Genomic DNA, 18,792 nt, shown 5'->3' with positions numbered 1-18,792 from the left:
TCTTTCCCACCCACCAGGCTCTACTGTCAGCCAGTTTCTCTCATTTCTGGTCCTAAAAGCCTCTGAATCACACATGCTGTTTCCTGTGCCTCCTACATTCTCGGACCTCTGCTTCCCAAGGTTAATCCATTCTTATCCTTCAAGTCTTACAGGCATTTCCTTCTGGAAACCTTCCCTGCTATCCTCTCTCCCTTTATTAGCTCAGGAGCTCTTGTTAATGTATTTCCAGAGCACTTTATATTTTCCCCATCATAGCACTCTATCATTCGTCTTCTCTTTTCCACTCTACGCTCTAACTGCAGGGACTGGTTTGGCTTGTTCACCATTATATTTTCATTGCTAATAAATAATGGATGGTTAATTAAATATTTGTCAAATGAATTCTTATTGGGACTTGACTGCTTCCCCTGTAGGTCTGCCTTTTTTTTTCTTGCACTCAGCTACTATTAATATTCAAATACTTTCTAGAAGTATACAAAAGACCACCTAAGTATTTCAATAAAATTTGTCTGCTTAGAAAGCTTGCAAATTTTGTTTTTATAAGTCAGTTTCAATTTATATTTTATGAGTTCATTTTTGTATTTTCAACCAGTGGCTAATTTAATAAAGACACTTTTATTTAAATTACAATTAAGGAAGAGTTATACTATTTATACTATTTATTTATATTGTAAGTTTATAATATTTATTTCATGTAATCTATAAAGCCTTGGTAATAATCACATGCTTACTTGTCTAGGGGGAAAATGAGGGTTTAGGCCAGTTAAGTAAAAGAAGATCAAATTCTGTTAATATCATTAACATCACTTACTGCTTGAAATTTTGTGTATTGTAAGAGATTACCTTCATATATGAAGTCATGTTAACTCAAAAAACAACTTTTGGTGGGATAAGGAACTGGTTATGAAATTTACTTCCTCACTTAAAAAGTAGTATGAGTGGGCCGGCCAAGTGACACGTTGGTTAAGAGCTAGCTTGGGACACCAGCTCTGAGCAGCAGAGCCCTGGTTCTGATCCCACATGAGGGCCAGTGACACTGCCCTCTACAGCTAAGATGGTGAACAACAGCTCGACCTGGAGCTGGGCTGCCGTGTCGCCGGCAACGATGTAGGCTGCAGTGAAGGTGCAGTGGGTTGCCATAAGCTACCATGTGTGGCCAGCAGTCAGTGTGAGCAGCAGGTAGCAGGTGTGAGCTGCCAAGAGCTGCCATGAGCAGCCATCCAGGGGCTGGCGACGGATCTGCCTCACCCAGGAAGAGCGCAATGATAATACCAACATGGGCCAGTGAAGCAACATCCTCCACAACTAGACTGAAGAACAAAAGGACAGCAACTTGTCTGTTCCCCTTCCCCGATTCCCCAATAAAATCTTTAAAAAAAAAAAAAAAGTAGTGAGTAATTAGAGTCTACAATCTCTCAATCAATTTCATTTTTGTTAAGAATTTCATCATCTTCACCCATACCTTTTAGTCATCCTGCTACCATAAAAGAATAGTTAATTTATTTGCATGTCATCATTCTTTCTTGCGCTCAGCCATTAATGGAATATTTGAGTTATGACATAGCAAAGAGTCAGGAGCAGTTGGTTTAATTAGTTGGTTACTAGAATAATTGGATAATATTCCATACATTTGTTAAGAGACTAGTAAATTAAATTTACTCTTGACTATGTATTTTCTATGTTGTAACCTGGTCTAGTAGCTCATCAAACAGCATATAAGTAACCATTCCAAAATTAAAACATGATCCCAATCCTTGCTTGTGTTCTCACATTTTGTGATGATCTCTTTATATGTATACAATATTTAAGATAAAAATAAATCTTTATTTTTATGTCCCAAAACTTAGACAGTTATGATATACATTTATTGTACATTTTGTCATCTTTGTGCATTGTAGTTTACTGTTTAAATGGAGCAGGTTTTATTTGGTGAATCTTTTCTAATTAGGTATTTTAGTCATTTCAGTTCTTTGGATAGTATGTTGAAAAGGTCACTGAACTGAGAGTCAAGAATCCTGGGTTTTGGTCCTGTCTGCCTCCACTATCAAATAAATGGCAGTTCATTAATTTTATTTATATACTCTCGTTGGAGAAAATTAATTTCTAGAAATAAAAACATGAATTCAAGTTTTTATTTTTAAACAAAGGGAAACCATTATATGTTTGTGAATTAGTTGAAATCATATAAAATACATCAGGTATAACACTTTATTTTTTATGTATAAACCAACCTTGAGTTTTATTCCTCTCCTGAATACTATTATGAATATTTTCCAGTTCACAGATCCTTAAATTTAACCCAATTTAGTTCCCGGGGTTTCCATTGGACAGGCAATATGCCATATTTACTACTGCCCTTTCTAGTTATTGCTAAAGAACCAGAAAAAGAAGTAATCACTGGTAAAGATGGCGCCTTTCTTTTGAAAATGTAAATTTTATGTTCTCTGTAGAGAATATGAGTTTACATTGTTTTTTAGAATATGATTATCTAAATAAATTTAAATACAATCTCATATACAGCAATATAATCTTAGAACTTGGTATTTTTTTAACTATTTAAATGAACTTCATTGGTAAAATTAAATTGTTGCTATTACACCAATGAATGTTATTAAATAGGCACCCATGAAAAGCATGGTATTGGATATCACTTTGGTAACAAGGAATACTGCTGCTTTGTGGAGTCTCATTCACATACTAATTGCCACTACTTTGTTTCTCTAGGAACAATAAACCATCCCTTTGATGGTAGTTAGCTTGAATTATTCTGCACCAATGCCTAGTTTAAATCAGCTATGTTGAGTCAAAACAAAGAATGCTTAAAAGAAAGGTCATTTATTACATTGAAATTTATTTTAGATGCTTGACTAATGTTATGAAGGTAAAAATCACATTTAAAAATTATTTCCTTTAAACTATATTACATATAAAGTTTTATGGGTTTTGAAATAGACTTTGGGTTTGTGGTTTTAAAATATATTAACAATATATTTGAGATACTTGTGTATGTGAAATGCTATAGTTAAATGATAGATAAAAGACCCAGAAACCTGAATCATTTTTAGAATAGAAAAATAAAATGCATGTCTAAATGGATTTGTTACTTTCATAAATCTTTTTATGTGTGTTAGAATTGTCTTTTGTATGACTTTAGGTATGTTTGCCTGAATTAATAATGTAAAATATCAAATGATTGAATGTGAAAGACTCAGTAATATTCTGCTAGCTATTAGTGTCAACTCTATAAAACTAAAATATCGCCATATATCATATTGACTTGAATATTGAGTGATTAAATTCTGAAACAACTTGATGAAATAGTTTACTCTTTAGTGGTACTTTCATCATTACACTATGTAGAATTTTGCCCTTTCTTATTGAATATTATTTTCAGTGTTAGCTTGCTGCCTTTGAAGCCTAAACTTGATAATGGTAACATTTTGACTTCAAAAAATTCTGCCACATGAGAGGTAAATAATTTAGAAGGATAGAGATAAGAGGAACTTTGAGAGATTATCCAGAGCCAGCCTTCCGCCTACCAGTAATATCCGTTAAATAAAAACCTGGTATTTTCTTTATGAACACTTGGCCATTGACTGTCTTTAAATCTAGCTGGCCATATAGTAAGGAGTAATATTCTGAGTAAAAGGTATTTGAGTATTTTTTAATATGTGTATTTTAAAGTATGTTATTCTTTGGAAACTTCTTTTTTCCTTTTTATCCTTATTTTAGAAATTATTATGAATAGATTTTTGTTTGGGGCATCATAGAAATAGGTTTACTTTTCACAAGTCATGAGTATATGTGTGTGTGTGTGTGTGTGTGTGTGTGTGTGTGTGTATGTATAACTAATCTTTATCAATTGAAGCAGAAAGGAATTTGTTGATCTCTAAGGAATATCTCTCAAGAACATAAAATCCTTTTTTTTTTTTTTAGAGGGCAGTGTCACTGGCCCTCATATAGGGGATCCGAACCCGGGCCCTCTGGCGTCCCAAGCCAGTTCTTAACCAACGCGCCACTCGGCCGGCCCCATAAAATCCTTAAAGTATCAATGACTAATGAAGGTCACTGAAAAGTAAACCTTTATAAATCGCCTCAAATACTTTATGGTTTTATTTCTCAAGTCTTTTCCTTTATGGTAGAGTAAGTGTTCTTAAATGTTGCATGAAAGCCCCATTGAGTAACTGTTATTCCTTAACTTTTCCTTTTTGTCTGCCAGAAACAGGTTTAGAAGGTTAATAAATTATTGTCACTTATTGTCACTCATACCTCAGTCAATTGCTTGCTTGAATTACAGCCACCTTGTTGTATTGATAATTAGTAGTTATTGATGATGGTAATAATCCTTGTTAAGTACAGACTATCTGTCTGGCATATGTAGTATATTTGCCCCTGAGAAAATGTGCATGAGTTTCACTAATATGTGTATTCCTAGTTTTACTCAAAATCTTAACATGAATACTGACAAAGTTCTTCAGATACTGTTAATTCTGTAATAGAATTACAAAGAAAACAACTTATACATTAGCATTTACAAAGGACTTTGATTTTTAGTAACAACTCCATAAAGTAGGCAAGGCAGGCTTTTTATAAAACTCATTTGACAGATGGGAAAAGTGAGGCTCAGAAGTCAAGTAATTTGTCCCAAAGTCACACAGAAGTAAAGTCAAAATTTGATCCTAGTTTTTGTGTCTTCAAGTTCCTCGCCACTTTATTGCATCCTTCTCTGTATATTTATTTAGCTTCCTTATTATCCCATTGCCTACAACATTAATGTTGGAATCAAAAATGTAAGACCAAATTGCACACTTCAAAAATATCTCATCTGTGTGCCTGCCTACTGCTAAGTCCTATGAAGTTAAAAAGATAATTTATGTCCCTCATTTCTTTTCAGTCATATGCATCTGAGAAACTGCACATTACTGCCTGTCACAAGGGTGTGACATATTTTAACACTGCTTCTACTTTTTTTTTTCAATGTGGACAACTTGGTTGCATGTTGATATGGATAGTAATACATACAGAAGAAAAAGACTCTTAATATAGTTTATGACACATTGAAAAATTTTATTGTGGTAGAAAGAATTGAATCATTGTTAGCTTTATCCTTAAATAAAATAGGCTTATTATTTTTTCTACTGGTTCAGATTTGTCATTTTCACTTTACAGCAGTTAGAAGAAAAGAGTGAAGATCAAGAAGACAAGGAATGTTTGAAACAAGCAATAACAGCGTTGCTTAATGTTCAGAGTGGTATGGAAAAAATATGTTCTAAAAGTCTTGCAAAACGAAGACTGAGGTGAATATTTTGGCTTTTTTATAATCATCTTTTTCACCTTGAATATCATGGTATAAATTCAGGGATCCCAGTTCCCTCCCAAGTAAACAATGAAGAAAATAGTTTTAGTGACAAGCTTGGTCTCTCAGAGGAAGTGACATCAAAGCCAAGAGAATTTGTTATTGTTTGAAAAACCTTTCATATTGTGCATTTTCCTTGCATACTCCCAGACAAGACCTCCTGAGAATCAACTGGTAAGCTAAAGGAGAGGTAGAGTAAAATGTGTAGGGTAGATTTATGTCAACATCATTGTTCTGTCAAAGTAAAATTACTAGTGTCCTTTATTTTAGGGATTATATAACTCGAGGCTTTAATTCAGATAATAATGCTTCCAGTTTCCTGATTATAATATGTGCATGTTTTTTGGCTTTGGATCTTGTCCTCTTAAACATTTTTAAATAATTTTTTAAGCCTCTTACGTTACTTTTTTTTCACTATATTGGGCTACCTTTTAATATTTGTCATTCTAAATATTTAGTAGCCAAGGGGAAATAATCATTCTGTAGCTAAATTTATAGGGTAGAATTTTATCATTGTTAATTTTAGAGAGCTAAAAAAATGTCTCTACTGTGTTGCTTCAGTTTCCAAAATTATGCAATTTTGTAACACTAATATATTTGGAGAATTAGTGAAAACCTCTCAATGTAACTTCTTAAAATGCTCTTTTACACTGTCCTTTATTTACGTGAATTCTAGGTTTTCTGTCATCTGTGTACTAAAATGTTTTTTCCTTTATCCCAGTGAATCTGCATGTCGGTTTTACAGTCAGCAAATGAAGGGGAAACAACTAGCAATCAAGAAAATGAATGAGATTCAGAAGAACATTGATGGTTGGGAGGGGAAGGACATTGGACAGTGTTGCAATGAGTTTATAATGGAAGGAACTCTTACACGTGTAGGAGCCAAACATGAGAGACACATATTTCTCTTTGATGGCTTAATGATTTGCTGTAAATCAAATCATGGGCAACCAAGACTTCCTGGTGCTAGCAATGCAGAATATCGTCTTAAAGAAAAATTTTTTATGAGAAAGGTACAAATTAATGACAAAGATGACACCAGTGAGTACAAGCATGCTTTTGAAATAATTTTAAAAGATGAAAATAGTGTTATATTTTCTGCCAAGTCAGCAGAAGAGAAAAACAACTGGATGGCAGCGCTGATATCTTTACAGTACCGGAGTACACTAGAGAGGATGCTTGATGTGACGATGCTGCAGGAAGAGAAGGAGGAGCAGATGAGGCTCCCCAGTGCTGATGTGTATAGATTTGCAGAGCCTGACTCTGAAGAGAATATAATATTTGAAGAAAACATGCAGCCCAAGGCTGGAATTCCAATTATCAAAGCAGGAACTGTTATTAAACTTATAGAGAGGCTCACATATCATATGTATGCAGGTAAGAAATATGAAATTGCCTATCACTTTTATTTTCCTGCTTCAAGCCGATTTTCTTTGCTGTGCTGGTCATTGTACCTAAAATAGAAAGCAAACTAACAACAAAAGACCTCTGTATTATCATTTTTCTTTGACAAAAATACTGTCACTTTATACTTCTTTGAAATTTTATACTTTTTCCTACCACATTTACATACATTTAAAAAAAATTTTACAATCAGAGTTTTAAATGAGAAAATAAAGTTACTTGGCTGAATTTATCCAGTTAGAAAGTAGCAAAAATAAAACTAAAAGTAGTGATAAATCATCATCATTAGGACCTAAAAACTTTTTTACAGCTTTACCTTTTTTTTTCTTTCTACTATTAAGATTAAAATCAGTAAAAAATTTTCATATACATCCATCATCAAAACTGTGCTGGTAGTACATACTATATACACAGCATTGCTTTTTCTTAATTTTCATTCCTAAAACTTATTAAAGTTAGCAATCTTTGAAGTCATTTAAGTTTTCTGTATTTTTTGCTTTTCACAACTGAGGTTATTAAAGAAAACAGTTTCACCTTAGCAAGGCACTTTTTAGAGACAAACATGTCCAAACCACGTAGGAAGATTGATAACAGCTGAATCAGATATAGTGTTTGAGAGGTAAGGAACACATATTATGATTCACTTTTAAAGTAATTTAATTTCTTCTAATAAAGTAACAAACGATAATCCAATGTTCTTCAACCTTCAATTTCTCTACATAGTAGGAAGTTTGATAATTGTAAAATATTGTAGAGTGTGGTATAGTAGAAAGAACATTGAATTTGGATTTAGATCCTCACTCTAGCAGGGTCTAAAAGCTTAAGGTCTCAGAACCTTAGTTTTTCATCTCAAAAATCAACATCACAACAGCTACCTTAGAATATTGTTGAGAAGAATAAATGAATATATGAAAGCTCTTTGTAAATATAAATGCAAACTTATTTTCAAAGAATGTTTTTATTAAAAAACATGTAAAATCAAATGTAATTCTTATAAATACTATTCATAAATAGTTAAGTGTGAAAGTTAACCTCCATCTCCATACTTTTTGCTTAAATATATTCCTATCTCTAGGAGATGTATGTTTCTGGGGAAATATTTCTTCAATTTTTAAAGTCCTGTAAATAGGTTCTCACTTCTCTCTGGAAACTATTCTGGTACCAGTTAAACTTTTACAGATATCCATTATTTCACTGTAATAAAGATGACTAGCATTCAGTAATGTTAATCTGTTCAATTTATGGAATGTCCAGTCAGAGCTACTTATATGGCGTGGAATCTATCAGGGTCACCCTGCAGAAAAGTAAAGTTAAGTTTGAATATTTTTTTAGTCATATCAGAGCACTTTATAAATATAATCTGTTTCATTATATCCACATGTCTCTGGGATAAAGAAGCCAGTGTCTTGTTTTTAGTTTTTATTTGGCCTCTAATTGGTAGTTCTTTTGATAGCCTTTTCTATACTAAAATAATGGTGTTTTCCGTAGGCTGATTTTAGGAGCAGTTTGGGTTCTCTAAGCACATACCATTTGGTAGTAGCAGGCAGTAGCTGACATATGATGAATATAATGAAAGAAGACAAGCCTGGGATTCCAATTTACCATGGATTTTTTCACCTAGAAACTTCTGTAATCAGTATATTCATTTTACTGGCCCAAAAATAATAAAATAAATCAAGGCACAGGAAATTTAGATAAGCTGTCTAGGATTTTACATGAAAAAGAAATAGATTATTCTGTCATCTTTTTTACATATGAAACTTCGGAAGTATGATTTTAATTAATTAATATGACCTACCTATTTAGTTGATCTTCATCAACTTCTGTATACTCTTTAAGATCTAGAATACAACTACAAAATGTTTTATTAAATTACCCAAAATTGGTGGTTGCAAAATACTTATTTCTTTGCTACTTTTAAGAAATTTTAAAAATTATTATTATGTGTGTGTAGCATAGATTTTTTTATAAGGAATTTTTAAGGTTCTGAAAGTTCAAATTGCTCTTCTTGCCACATCATTCTGATTTTTAAGTGTCTTAGAAGACTTAGAATTTTTTAGCATAAGTTTTCTAAACTGTCCTTCATTTATTTTAAATACCTTTGAGTTCTGTTTAAAGTAAAATTAATCCATACGTTTAATAGCAAAACTCCTAAGGCAGAAGTTGTACTATTTTTTTCCTGTTAGAGGAATATAAGTGGCAGGTACTGAAGAACTAGAGTTTACTATCACAAGTTAGTGGTTTTGAGTTGGAAACACTTTCAGATTCCAAAATATATAATTGTTTCTGTGAAACTCAATTATTAATGATAAAAATTTTCTTTAAACTGCTTGCTGTATTCACAGAACTTATGATTGTAAATGATAAAAATTTTCTTTAAACTTACGCTGTATTTCCCAGACCTTATGATTATTACTAAGCAGCTGCAGAACTACAATTAAATATTTCTCTCCTGGGGAACTGTGCTTTATATTTTGAATAAGGCCACTTTAAAACAAACAAAACTTGAACAAACATAGCTGATGGTTTTTCTATAAACTTGGCCGTCTTCTCTCCTTAATGTATACAGTGCTAGCCAAGTCTCTGGACACAGCACTTTTGCCATGGTGTTTTATTAGTTATTTTTGGTAGTTGCTCTCACTTATATTGATTTTTAGCTTTTGAATAGAATATTTTACATAGTCGTATTTCTAGTTAATATAAAATACTTAAATTTCTAGATTTATAGAACTTGGCAAAGTTAAATATATTCAAATTTAAATTGACAAGATTGTTTTACTTTTTTTAAAAGTTAGTTTTTAAAAAATTTCTTTCATTAATTTCCTGAGGAATAAAATGTCAGTGTTGGTTTTAAAAGTATTGTGGCTAAGTTTTTTGACATTTTTCTTCTTTTGAAGCTTAATTGAATATTTTAACTTACGTCATAAATATATTACTTTCATGAATTGTGGTTTTTACACACAAGTTAGTAGTAATTATTAGATTGTTTGGGCTCTTCTGTAAGATCTGTCACTGAATATATTACTGGCAATATAGAATGTGTTTTTAATAGACCATCTATAAAATTGTAAAACATGAAAGCAGCTATTTCTTTAAGGTCTCTTCCAGCTCAAATGGACTCTGAGTCCACACTACAATGATAACATACCATGATAACAGATCAAGTTACCATTTGTTTAAGAACTATTAGTCTGTTCTTTTTTTTTTTTTGGTTTGGTTAGTTTAGTTATTTTTATTGGAGAACATACAGTGCAAGTTGTGGCTTACGTTGAAAAAGAGGTAAAATTTAACTTGCACATTTTTTTGTATAGAATTATAATAAAAGATATTGGCTATAATACAGTGAGAAACTTTAATAACTAATAAGCACTACTTACATTTTTCAGATTATAAGTTGACCAGATATTGTCAGAAAAAGGAGAAGAAAAACTAGTTTAACTTACTTGATTCAGTCTTCACTGTGGTCCCAGCCAACTTGACCCCTAAAGTGTTTTAACAGTAATTTATGAAATAAAGCTATAGATCTCTAGTGCTAGTCCCTCACTTTATAGACAAATACCCAAGGCCCCTGAAGGTTATGTGATTTGGCAGAAAGCGTATCATCAGGTAAATGCAGAATGAGAACTAGAAAGTAGGTTTCTTGACTTTTAATAGAATATACTTTTCATCATGTTACATTGACTCATACAAGGTGAATTTTTTTCATTAGAATATGATTTTTATTATGTGTATTGAATAATAAAAACTACCTGCTTGATTTGACTTGCCAGTACTATAAATGGCTTGTTCATTTCTGGGCAAACACAGGTCTATGAAGATATAGTCAGAGTCATTTTCTTATTGAAATAGATAATAAGTTCTAACTATAGATAAACTTCCATTGTAATGCATAGATTTTAGTATATAGTTAGGTACTGGTCATCATAATTTTAGTTTGTAACAAAACTCAGTCATTACTCTATTAGTGTTGTTTGCTCTGTAAAGGAAAGCTTTCTTGGAGAAAAAATTAAATTTAGGTGAAGTAGAAAGTGCTTAACTTGCTTAAAAGATTGTGACAGGGCCATATGTGGAATATAACTTATAGCTTATCTCTCAGATTCAGTGTTTCTGGACATACAGTAATTTACTACATCAGAACTTTGGAATTCATCCCAAACACCAGGGGGAAAATTATCTAGTTTGACGGATCATTCTGAATCTGGCAAGGATATGAAGAAATTTTCCTTACCTATAATAAGAAAGCACAAAGCACTATGCATAAAGAAGAGACGAGAGTGGGAATGTCACTTTGGTTATAGTTATGGGAAATAAAATACAAATATTGAAGCTTAAAACAACATGGGTAAAGATGTTTGGTGATGGTTTGATGTTCTATTTTAGAGAAATGAGGTGACCTTGAGGTGTAGGAATAATAATTCAGAACTGACATTATATGGAAATGAAAGCTTTTCATATTGAAGCGTGTGGGAAACAGTGTTTCCCATGCATGATGAACCTCTCTTTTATGGAAAATGGTATTGAAAAAACTTATGCCAGTTTATGTTTTTCTTTAAAATATTGACTGCTATTTTATGCCCTCATATACAAAACCCTCAAAAACCTGCATCAGATTTCTTTTGACTTTGTGTCCCGTCTAAACTCAGTTTGGGTGTTTTAACTTTAAAAAAAATCTTTTGAATAGCTTTTGATCTATAGGGCAGTGCTGTTCTATTTTTAAACTCTGAATTTTTTAAGTGTTTGTGCGTCAGCATAGCGTGTTTCCTTTTTTAAGGAATTCAGGAGTGATTGTTTATAAATCCTTGTTGAGGAGCTTATTGTTTCTTGTAGCTTTTTACATGGCTGTATTAAAGGGAGAATGATCACGTGAACAGTGAACAGACATCCTGATTAACAGTGTTTCATTGTGGTTGTTGGGGGAGGGGTATTCTTTACATAAATAACTCTCTATGTAATAAATATTTCATAAATGTCATTGACCTTGTCAAATAAAATGTCAAATGTCGATCAAAATAAGCACATAGGAAAAAAGCATTGAATATATCACCTCAAATCTAGTATGCTGTATTCTGAACATTAATGTAAATATATTCTGAGTTCCTCAGATTTAGAATTGTGCAATAAAATATTATCAAAAAATAATTTTAGTGTGAACAAGACAGACAGCTAGAAAACCAGCAGAAAAGAGTAACTACAGCTCATGTTTGAAACAACGTGGGCTTACACCAGGGACTTGATGGTAGAGTTGGCTGGTATATGTACAGAGAGGTTGTGTAGAGAGAGGGATGGTGAGAAGGTAGTGCGCATGGTGGAAATCTGAGTACAGGAAGTTGAGAGTCATATAGAAGAGAAAAACCACAAAGTTCTTTGTCATTGCTTATATTGAAATTCATTAGGGGTTAGCTTCAGAAAGAGGTTTGTGGGATTACATCCACAAGCAAGTGATAAACAAAGAGAAGTGGAATATCGAAATACTTCATTTTCATTTTCTCCCCAAATATGTTTGTGCTTATATTTTAAAACCAACCAGTCTGGCTTTTGTATTTTTATGCATTTGCCTTCCATCTGTCTCTGAAACATCATTTGATAATGTAGATAGATAACTGCTACTCCACAACCAACAGAGGCAATATAAAACTTAGCTTTTATCATTGCTTGATAAATGTAAAACTTCGTTTTCTTACAAAATTATATAACCTGTCCTTATTAATGATATTTTTTAAATATCAAATTATCTTAGTCCTTTATATCATTAATTAGATAAAGGTCTTCAGTGGTTAGTGTGACATGGTATATGTTACAATCACTGAAATGGGGAAATCAATAAAAATAATATCTTCTGGAATATGTACCCTTTTTTATAAAATTTCAGATACAGATGTTATGTCCTCTCTTGATATAAGTTTTTCATTCATTAGCAATTTTCCACTGCATTAGAGTAAAATTAGAGTCCAAATTAATACAAGCCTGGGAATATATGCAGCCTCTAAGATAGTTTTTGAAAGTACTTAAACTTTTGCCAAATTCTCTTGGTTTATTTTTAGCTCCTGCTGGGTTTTTGTTTTGTTTTGTTTTTCTTTTTGGCAAGACTACTCTTATTTCTGATCCAACTACAAACAACTTAAACTTGAGTCATTTTAGAACTTAGTACAACTGATGATTGTGGGAGTGTTTATTTCACCACCAGCTTCAGAAACTCCATTCTGAATACAGTGTACAGGAAGGTACAGATGCTACTTCCTAAAATCTGGAAGAAGTCTTAACAAGAATTACAGAAGCACAATCAGTCTGCTAGTTTTTCAATGACTTTCTAGTGCCTTTAATCAAGATTAGCAGTTTATAGCTACATTCTGAATTATTTATGTAAATTTCTATAGTAATTATATAATTCATGGATTCATTCTTTATATTTAGATCTCACAGCTCTGGAAACCTTCAGGAATCCTTTAATTTAGGAGGTTATGTGATACGGTTGGAAAAAAGCACTAAATCAGGAATCACACCATCTAGATATGCTTCCATCTCTGTCACTCAACTGTGTGACCCTAGATAAGTCTTAGTTACTTCAATCATATGTAAAAAAGGGAAAATGTCACCCTATTCACTTCACAAATCTTATGGAGTAAATTATGAGAATGCTCTTTGAAAGCCTTACATAGCAGACATCAGGAATCGATGTGGTCCCTGTTTCACTGATGTTGCTCTGAGGCACATCATGACTTGCCCAGCAATGTCATCAGCTACTAAAGTGCTGAAATGGTCAGAAGTTTTGGGTTAAGATGAAAAGACCATTTTTAAGTATATGCCTTTTTAAAAAGCCAGTTTTTCAAACACATTTTAGTTCACTTAGAGCGAACTTTTATTGTTTTTCAACTCAAAAGTACCTTTGATAGCCCACAACTTTTTAGCCTGACGTGTCATTTGAGAAGAAATGGATCTGGATATTGATTTTTAGATGGAAATACACTTTTCTTTTTAGAAAAGGATGGGTCACCCTAAATTTGGACCAGCACTCAGGGGTACTTGGAGCACCTTGTGCTAAAGGTCTAGGCTCTCTTGCAGTGACAGCTCAGCATCTCTGCAGTGGCCACTGCTTTTGCTTCCTAAATACATGATGTTTTGAGTAGCCTCACCTTACAAATAGATTTGCAGAACAGAAGAAGAATTCTTGAAAGGGAGGATTGTGATGAAACCGATATAAATCTCTGTTTTAAAATCTTGTACAGCCTTCTGTTTTAAAATCTTTTCTTCTGGATGAGACATTAGTCTGTAACGTTTGAGGAACTCTGTAACTGAAGACAAACAATAAAATACCAACAGAGAGGAAATTATTAAAGGGTTGTATGTATTTAAATTACTTTTATCAGTAACCTACTCTAGCCTCAGAAGGTATAAAGCTAAAGGAGAAGAGAGACATTTAAAACCAATGTATTTTTGTTATTAAATTTTTCTTTAACTTAAAAAAGTATTATTATAATCTTAAATTCAAGGGTGTGTGATATTTAAATCAATTCATTATTTTGATGCCTACGTATACCAATAGTTTGGAAATTGATTTCTATTTTATAATAAATCCATGAATTTGCTTTTTTGGGGAAAAAGTTAATATAATTATTTTAAGGCTAAATTTATAGTAAATAGAAATTTCCAAACACATTAATTCTGATTCTTGCTAAATCCAATGCTTATAAAGACATTGTATTTCTTATAAAGGATCCACAGTGTAGAGGCTAACAAAAATAAAGGTAGTTGCTACTCTCAATGAGTTTATCATTAAATTAGAGCTTACCAGTCCACAGTGTCAAATAGGAAAAGGGTGCTCCTGATAAAAAACTCAAGTTAATGAACTCTTCGTCCCTCCTTCTTTTTAACAACTCTTACAACTAAATGTGGACTTTGATGAAATTTGAGTTATAGAAGTGATTTTTTTTTCCATTGTGGGAAGATGTTTCTCCCACTCTTTATGAAGAAGATTACAGCCCAGTTCTCTTGTGCTGATGACAGCAGCCTTTCTCCACAACTTGGGAGAATACTGTCAGGGAGAGGCTGGAGTAGGCCAGGCCTGGGAATGGGATCACACTCAGTCAACCACCTGTTTTACTTCATGGAGATGTGAATGAAAAGTAGGTCCTCTCATGGAAGGGGTTGGAGACTCCTGCTTTTATGGTTGAACTCTCATTGTGACTACTTGAAATAAAAGGAATTAAAAGCTGTGAATAGAACCAAATCAGCTTATTCTTGCACACTTAATAGTTTTAATAAACTTATAGGTATTCATAATCACCTTTTAGCAGTTTTCATTAAGAAAGACCTCTAGCAAATAAAATAATTTAGAAACTATTTAACTTAATCTTCTACAACATTGTAAGATCCAATTTCTAGTTGTATGCTCTGTTAACATGATTGAAAGAAATCTAGATTACTGATTCTAGGTAAACTAGTCTGGGTTTCAGGAAAAGCAGTCTATTATTGCTGTGGCCTTTCTCTTTACGAGAGCGATAAACTAACTGGTGATGCTCTGAGATCCAGGTAGCAGGTCGGGCTCGCTTTCATGCCCTGTCTTTGCCTTTCCCGTTCTTCCCTTCACATTCCTGTGGCTGATGATGAGTTTAAGATCAGCTAGTCAGAGTTGTGCAGAGGTCAAGAAAATAACTTGATGTAAAATTTAATATCCATAGTTTTGCCACTAATTTAGGAAGTACTAAAGCTAGTTGTTCATTACAAAGTCTGAAGCATATGTGTAGTCAAGCATTTTGGGACTTTTAAAATTGACTATTTAGTCTCTTGAAAATATAAACAATAGTTTTAATTATTCTGAACCAAAGATTTTAATAAGATATTTTTTCCTTTTCTCCTTAGATCCCAATTTTGTTCGGACATTTCTTACGACATACAGATCCTTTTGTAAACCTCAAGAACTACTGAGTCTTATAATAGAAAGGTCTGTCAATTTAAAATGTTTAAATTCTTTATTTTTTTAAAAGAGGTTGAACCTAAGATTTTATGTATTTCTTGGAAATATATTGGATGAGCTTTAAATTGTAGTTCACGAGCAGTTTATAAGAAATCAAATCACTTTTAGATGACCATTTGTTTTATGTTAGTTTTGATTATTTAAATACAAAAATAGCCATTCTTTTTTACATAGAAACTCAGTATGTGAAATTTCAAATTTATAAATGAATCAAGTTAAAGAACTGTATAAAAATGTATAATTTAGACTTGGAAATTCAAATTTTGATGATTTAGATGTTCTAAACAAAATTTTTCAAATATACAACATGTTGAGAAAGTGGAGCTTATTAGTGAACAAATACTATAATCAAAAAAATGTTTCATCCACCCAAAGAGCAGTCAACTTTTCAAGCATTACACTTCAAAAGTATTATGTTAGCTGATTTAGAGTAATTACACAAGCCAAAAATGAACACCAGTTCCATGACTTTATAATCACATTTATTTTTAGACTTTGCATATATTGTTTATTGTGTTTCTCGTTAGTTTTACCTATTTTGGCAAGTTTTAATTTTTTTTAAAAAAGTTAGATCATTAACCTTTATATTATAGAAGCCTTACTTATTTTCACTAATGTGTATCCCCTTAGCAGTTTTTTACGGTGCTCTCTTGATAGTGCTGACTAGCAAAAAGGTTTATAGTTTTCTATTTGTATAATTAGTATTTTCATGAATTTGTTCTGTTTTATGCTAGGTTTGAAATTCCAGAGCCTGAGCCAACAGAAGCAGATCGCATAGCTATAGAGAATGGAGATCAACCCTTGAGCGCAGAACTAAAAAGATTTAGAAAAGAATATATACAGCCTGTACAACTGCGGTAAGCATTAAATAAATAACGGAAGTGAGTACGTCTTTACTGAACTTTGTTTCAGAGTTTAAGTAAATTAGGATCCTTTCCAAACAAGGAGGAGAGGTAATAAGTAAAACGAGTGAAAAGCAATTATCAGAAATCATTGTATAAATCTTAATTAACATAGAATTTTGAAATTGGTAAGCCATTTGTTTATAAGATTTAATTTGGCGAGAGTTACTCTGTTTTCATTTATACTATTCATTGTGATAAATATTTATGTTTGAGTTCCCATATAACTCAATTACTCTTCTGTGTTCATTCCATAGAGTATTAAATGTATGTCGGCACTGGGTAGAGCACCACTTCTACGATTTTGAAAGAGATACAGCTCTTTTGCAGCGAATGGAGGAATTTATTGGAACAGTAAGAGGTACGTGGTTTTTTTTTTAAGTGCCTATTTTATGTGTAATAAAGTACCTATATGGTGACTCAGTTGACATTAATATTGCTCAGCGTTGTTAAGAGGTGTTTATAATAGTGCCAGCATAACAATTTGAAAAATTTTTCAGTTATCATCAAACAACATTTTTAACCTACAGATTGCTCAGAAATCACCCTGTTGGTCCAGTGTAGTTTCAGTTAGTGAATCAACTCTTGGTTAGTTTGGAATTAGATTTTTAAAAAGTCTCAATTTATGCTGTCTTTACACTTATCTGAAAGTGTGTGTACCAGAAGACTGTTTAGGAACTGTTGTACCATGATAACAGCAGTGATGGAGGTTGACTGGGCCACAGTTAGGTAAATAGTGCATACAACAGAGATTCAGCAGAGCAGAGAAACAAGGGTTCTGTTCCTAACACTACCACTCAGCAGATACATGACTTTGGGTGAAATTACTTTGATTATTTGTACTTCGGTTTCCTCATCAGTAACATGAGGAGCTAGGCTTGATGATCTTCAAAGTTTCCCTCCTAGTTTTAAAGATTCTTTGATTGTATAGGCCTAAGGATATTTTAGACAAGCTTGTTTCCATTTCCACTGTATACTCTAAATGAGAATCTGAAAATAAAGGGTTAAATAATAGTACTTTCATGCATAGTACAAAACAAAGCCACATCAAAAACTCAGGCTAGAATGAAGAACTCAGTCCTCTGGCACAATTGGGTTTATAAAACTGCAATGTTAATTAGATTAACAATGAATGTGTGTAGTCTGTCCTTATAAATCTCACTTGTATAAGATAAATCTCTTTTCAGAGGATTATAAAATAATATTTTGAATGAAGTTCAGAACAAGAGGTGAAAAATCTCTACAAATTTACTTTCTAATTTTATTTAGAAAGGATATGGAAGAATATATACCAAATTATTAACAGTGGTTACCCACATGAAGAATGAGATTGGGATAGGGAAAAGGGGAAAGGGAAAGGGGAACTTCCATTTTTAAAATTTTGATCATTTGAAATTTTTGTAACAGATATTTTCAGGTGTCAGTTGTATCATTTTAAACTATTCTAAAAGATAAAATATTGAGTAAAAAGTATTTAAATGTTATTTAAAATGTAATGTATTTCAGGTAAAGCAATGAAAAAATGGGTTGAATCCATCACTAAAATAATCCAAAGGAAAAAAATTGCAAGAGACAATGGACCGGGTCATAATATTACATTTCAAAGTTCACCTCCCACAGTTGAGTGGCATATAAGCAGACCTGGACACATAGAGACGTTTGACCTGCTCACCTTACATCCAATAGAAATTGCTCGACAACTCACTTTACTTGAATCAGATCTATATCGGTACGTAATTTGACATTCAAGCTGAAAAATTACATTAAAGGAGTTAATTTTTAATATGCAATACTGGTTTCTGCCTTAGAGGATTGTTATAAGACAAAAATGAGATAGTACATGAAGTATCTAGTAGTAAGAGATAGTACATGAAGTATCTAGTAATAAGACCTGATGTAGAGAAGGCCCTCCTCTTTCACTCTCTGACCCCCCTTGCTTTGTCTGAATTTATAGCTTCTTTCTCTCTGCATTCACTCCTTGTTGGTAAAGCTAGGTTCAGATCCTGCCTTTACCAATTGCTGGCTTGGTATTCATGGGCAACTTTAACCTTCTTGTGTAACTTTTATCCCTCTGCCCCTCAAGTTTCCTCAAGAGTAAAATGGAGCTAATAATAGTACTTAACTCCTGGGGCCATTGTGAAGATTAAAACAGTTAATAT

General features: G+C 32.5%; 2 protein-coding genes across 4 annotated transcripts in view; one reads left to right on the top strand and one right to left on the bottom strand.

Moving 5' to 3' along the window:
• SOS1 (SOS Ras/Rac guanine nucleotide exchange factor 1) overlaps positions 1-18,792 on the top strand; it is a 132,029-nt gene that overhangs the window by 82,446 nt on the left and 30,791 nt on the right. For all 3 annotated transcript variants that reach the window (XM_019647800.1, XM_019647799.1, XM_019647797.1), the window contains 6 exons: positions 5,170-5,297; positions 6,078-6,733; positions 15,617-15,698; positions 16,466-16,588; positions 16,891-16,994; positions 18,140-18,362. In XM_019647800.1, coding sequence (XP_019503345.1) covers positions 5,170-5,297; positions 6,078-6,733; positions 15,617-15,698; positions 16,466-16,588; positions 16,891-16,994; positions 18,140-18,362 — 1,316 coding nt within the window. The remainder of the gene's footprint in view (positions 1-5,169; positions 5,298-6,077; positions 6,734-15,616; positions 15,699-16,465; positions 16,589-16,890; positions 16,995-18,139; positions 18,363-18,792) is intronic.
• Positions 12,805-18,792, bottom strand: part of ARHGEF33 (Rho guanine nucleotide exchange factor 33) — a 110,136-nt gene continuing 104,148 nt past the window's right edge. The window contains exon 19 of the mRNA XM_019647804.1: positions 12,805-14,049. Coding sequence (XP_019503349.1) covers positions 13,968-14,049 — 82 coding nt within the window. The 3' untranslated portion in view covers positions 12,805-13,967. The remainder of the gene's footprint in view (positions 14,050-18,792) is intronic.

The sequence above is a fragment of the Hipposideros armiger genome, unplaced genomic scaffold, assembly GCF_001890085.2.
Source record: "Hipposideros armiger isolate ML-2016 unplaced genomic scaffold, ASM189008v1 scaffold_116, whole genome shotgun sequence".
NCBI lineage: Eukaryota > Metazoa > Chordata > Mammalia > Chiroptera > Hipposideridae > Hipposideros > Hipposideros armiger.
This window is presented reverse-complemented; position numbering and strand designations above follow the sequence as displayed.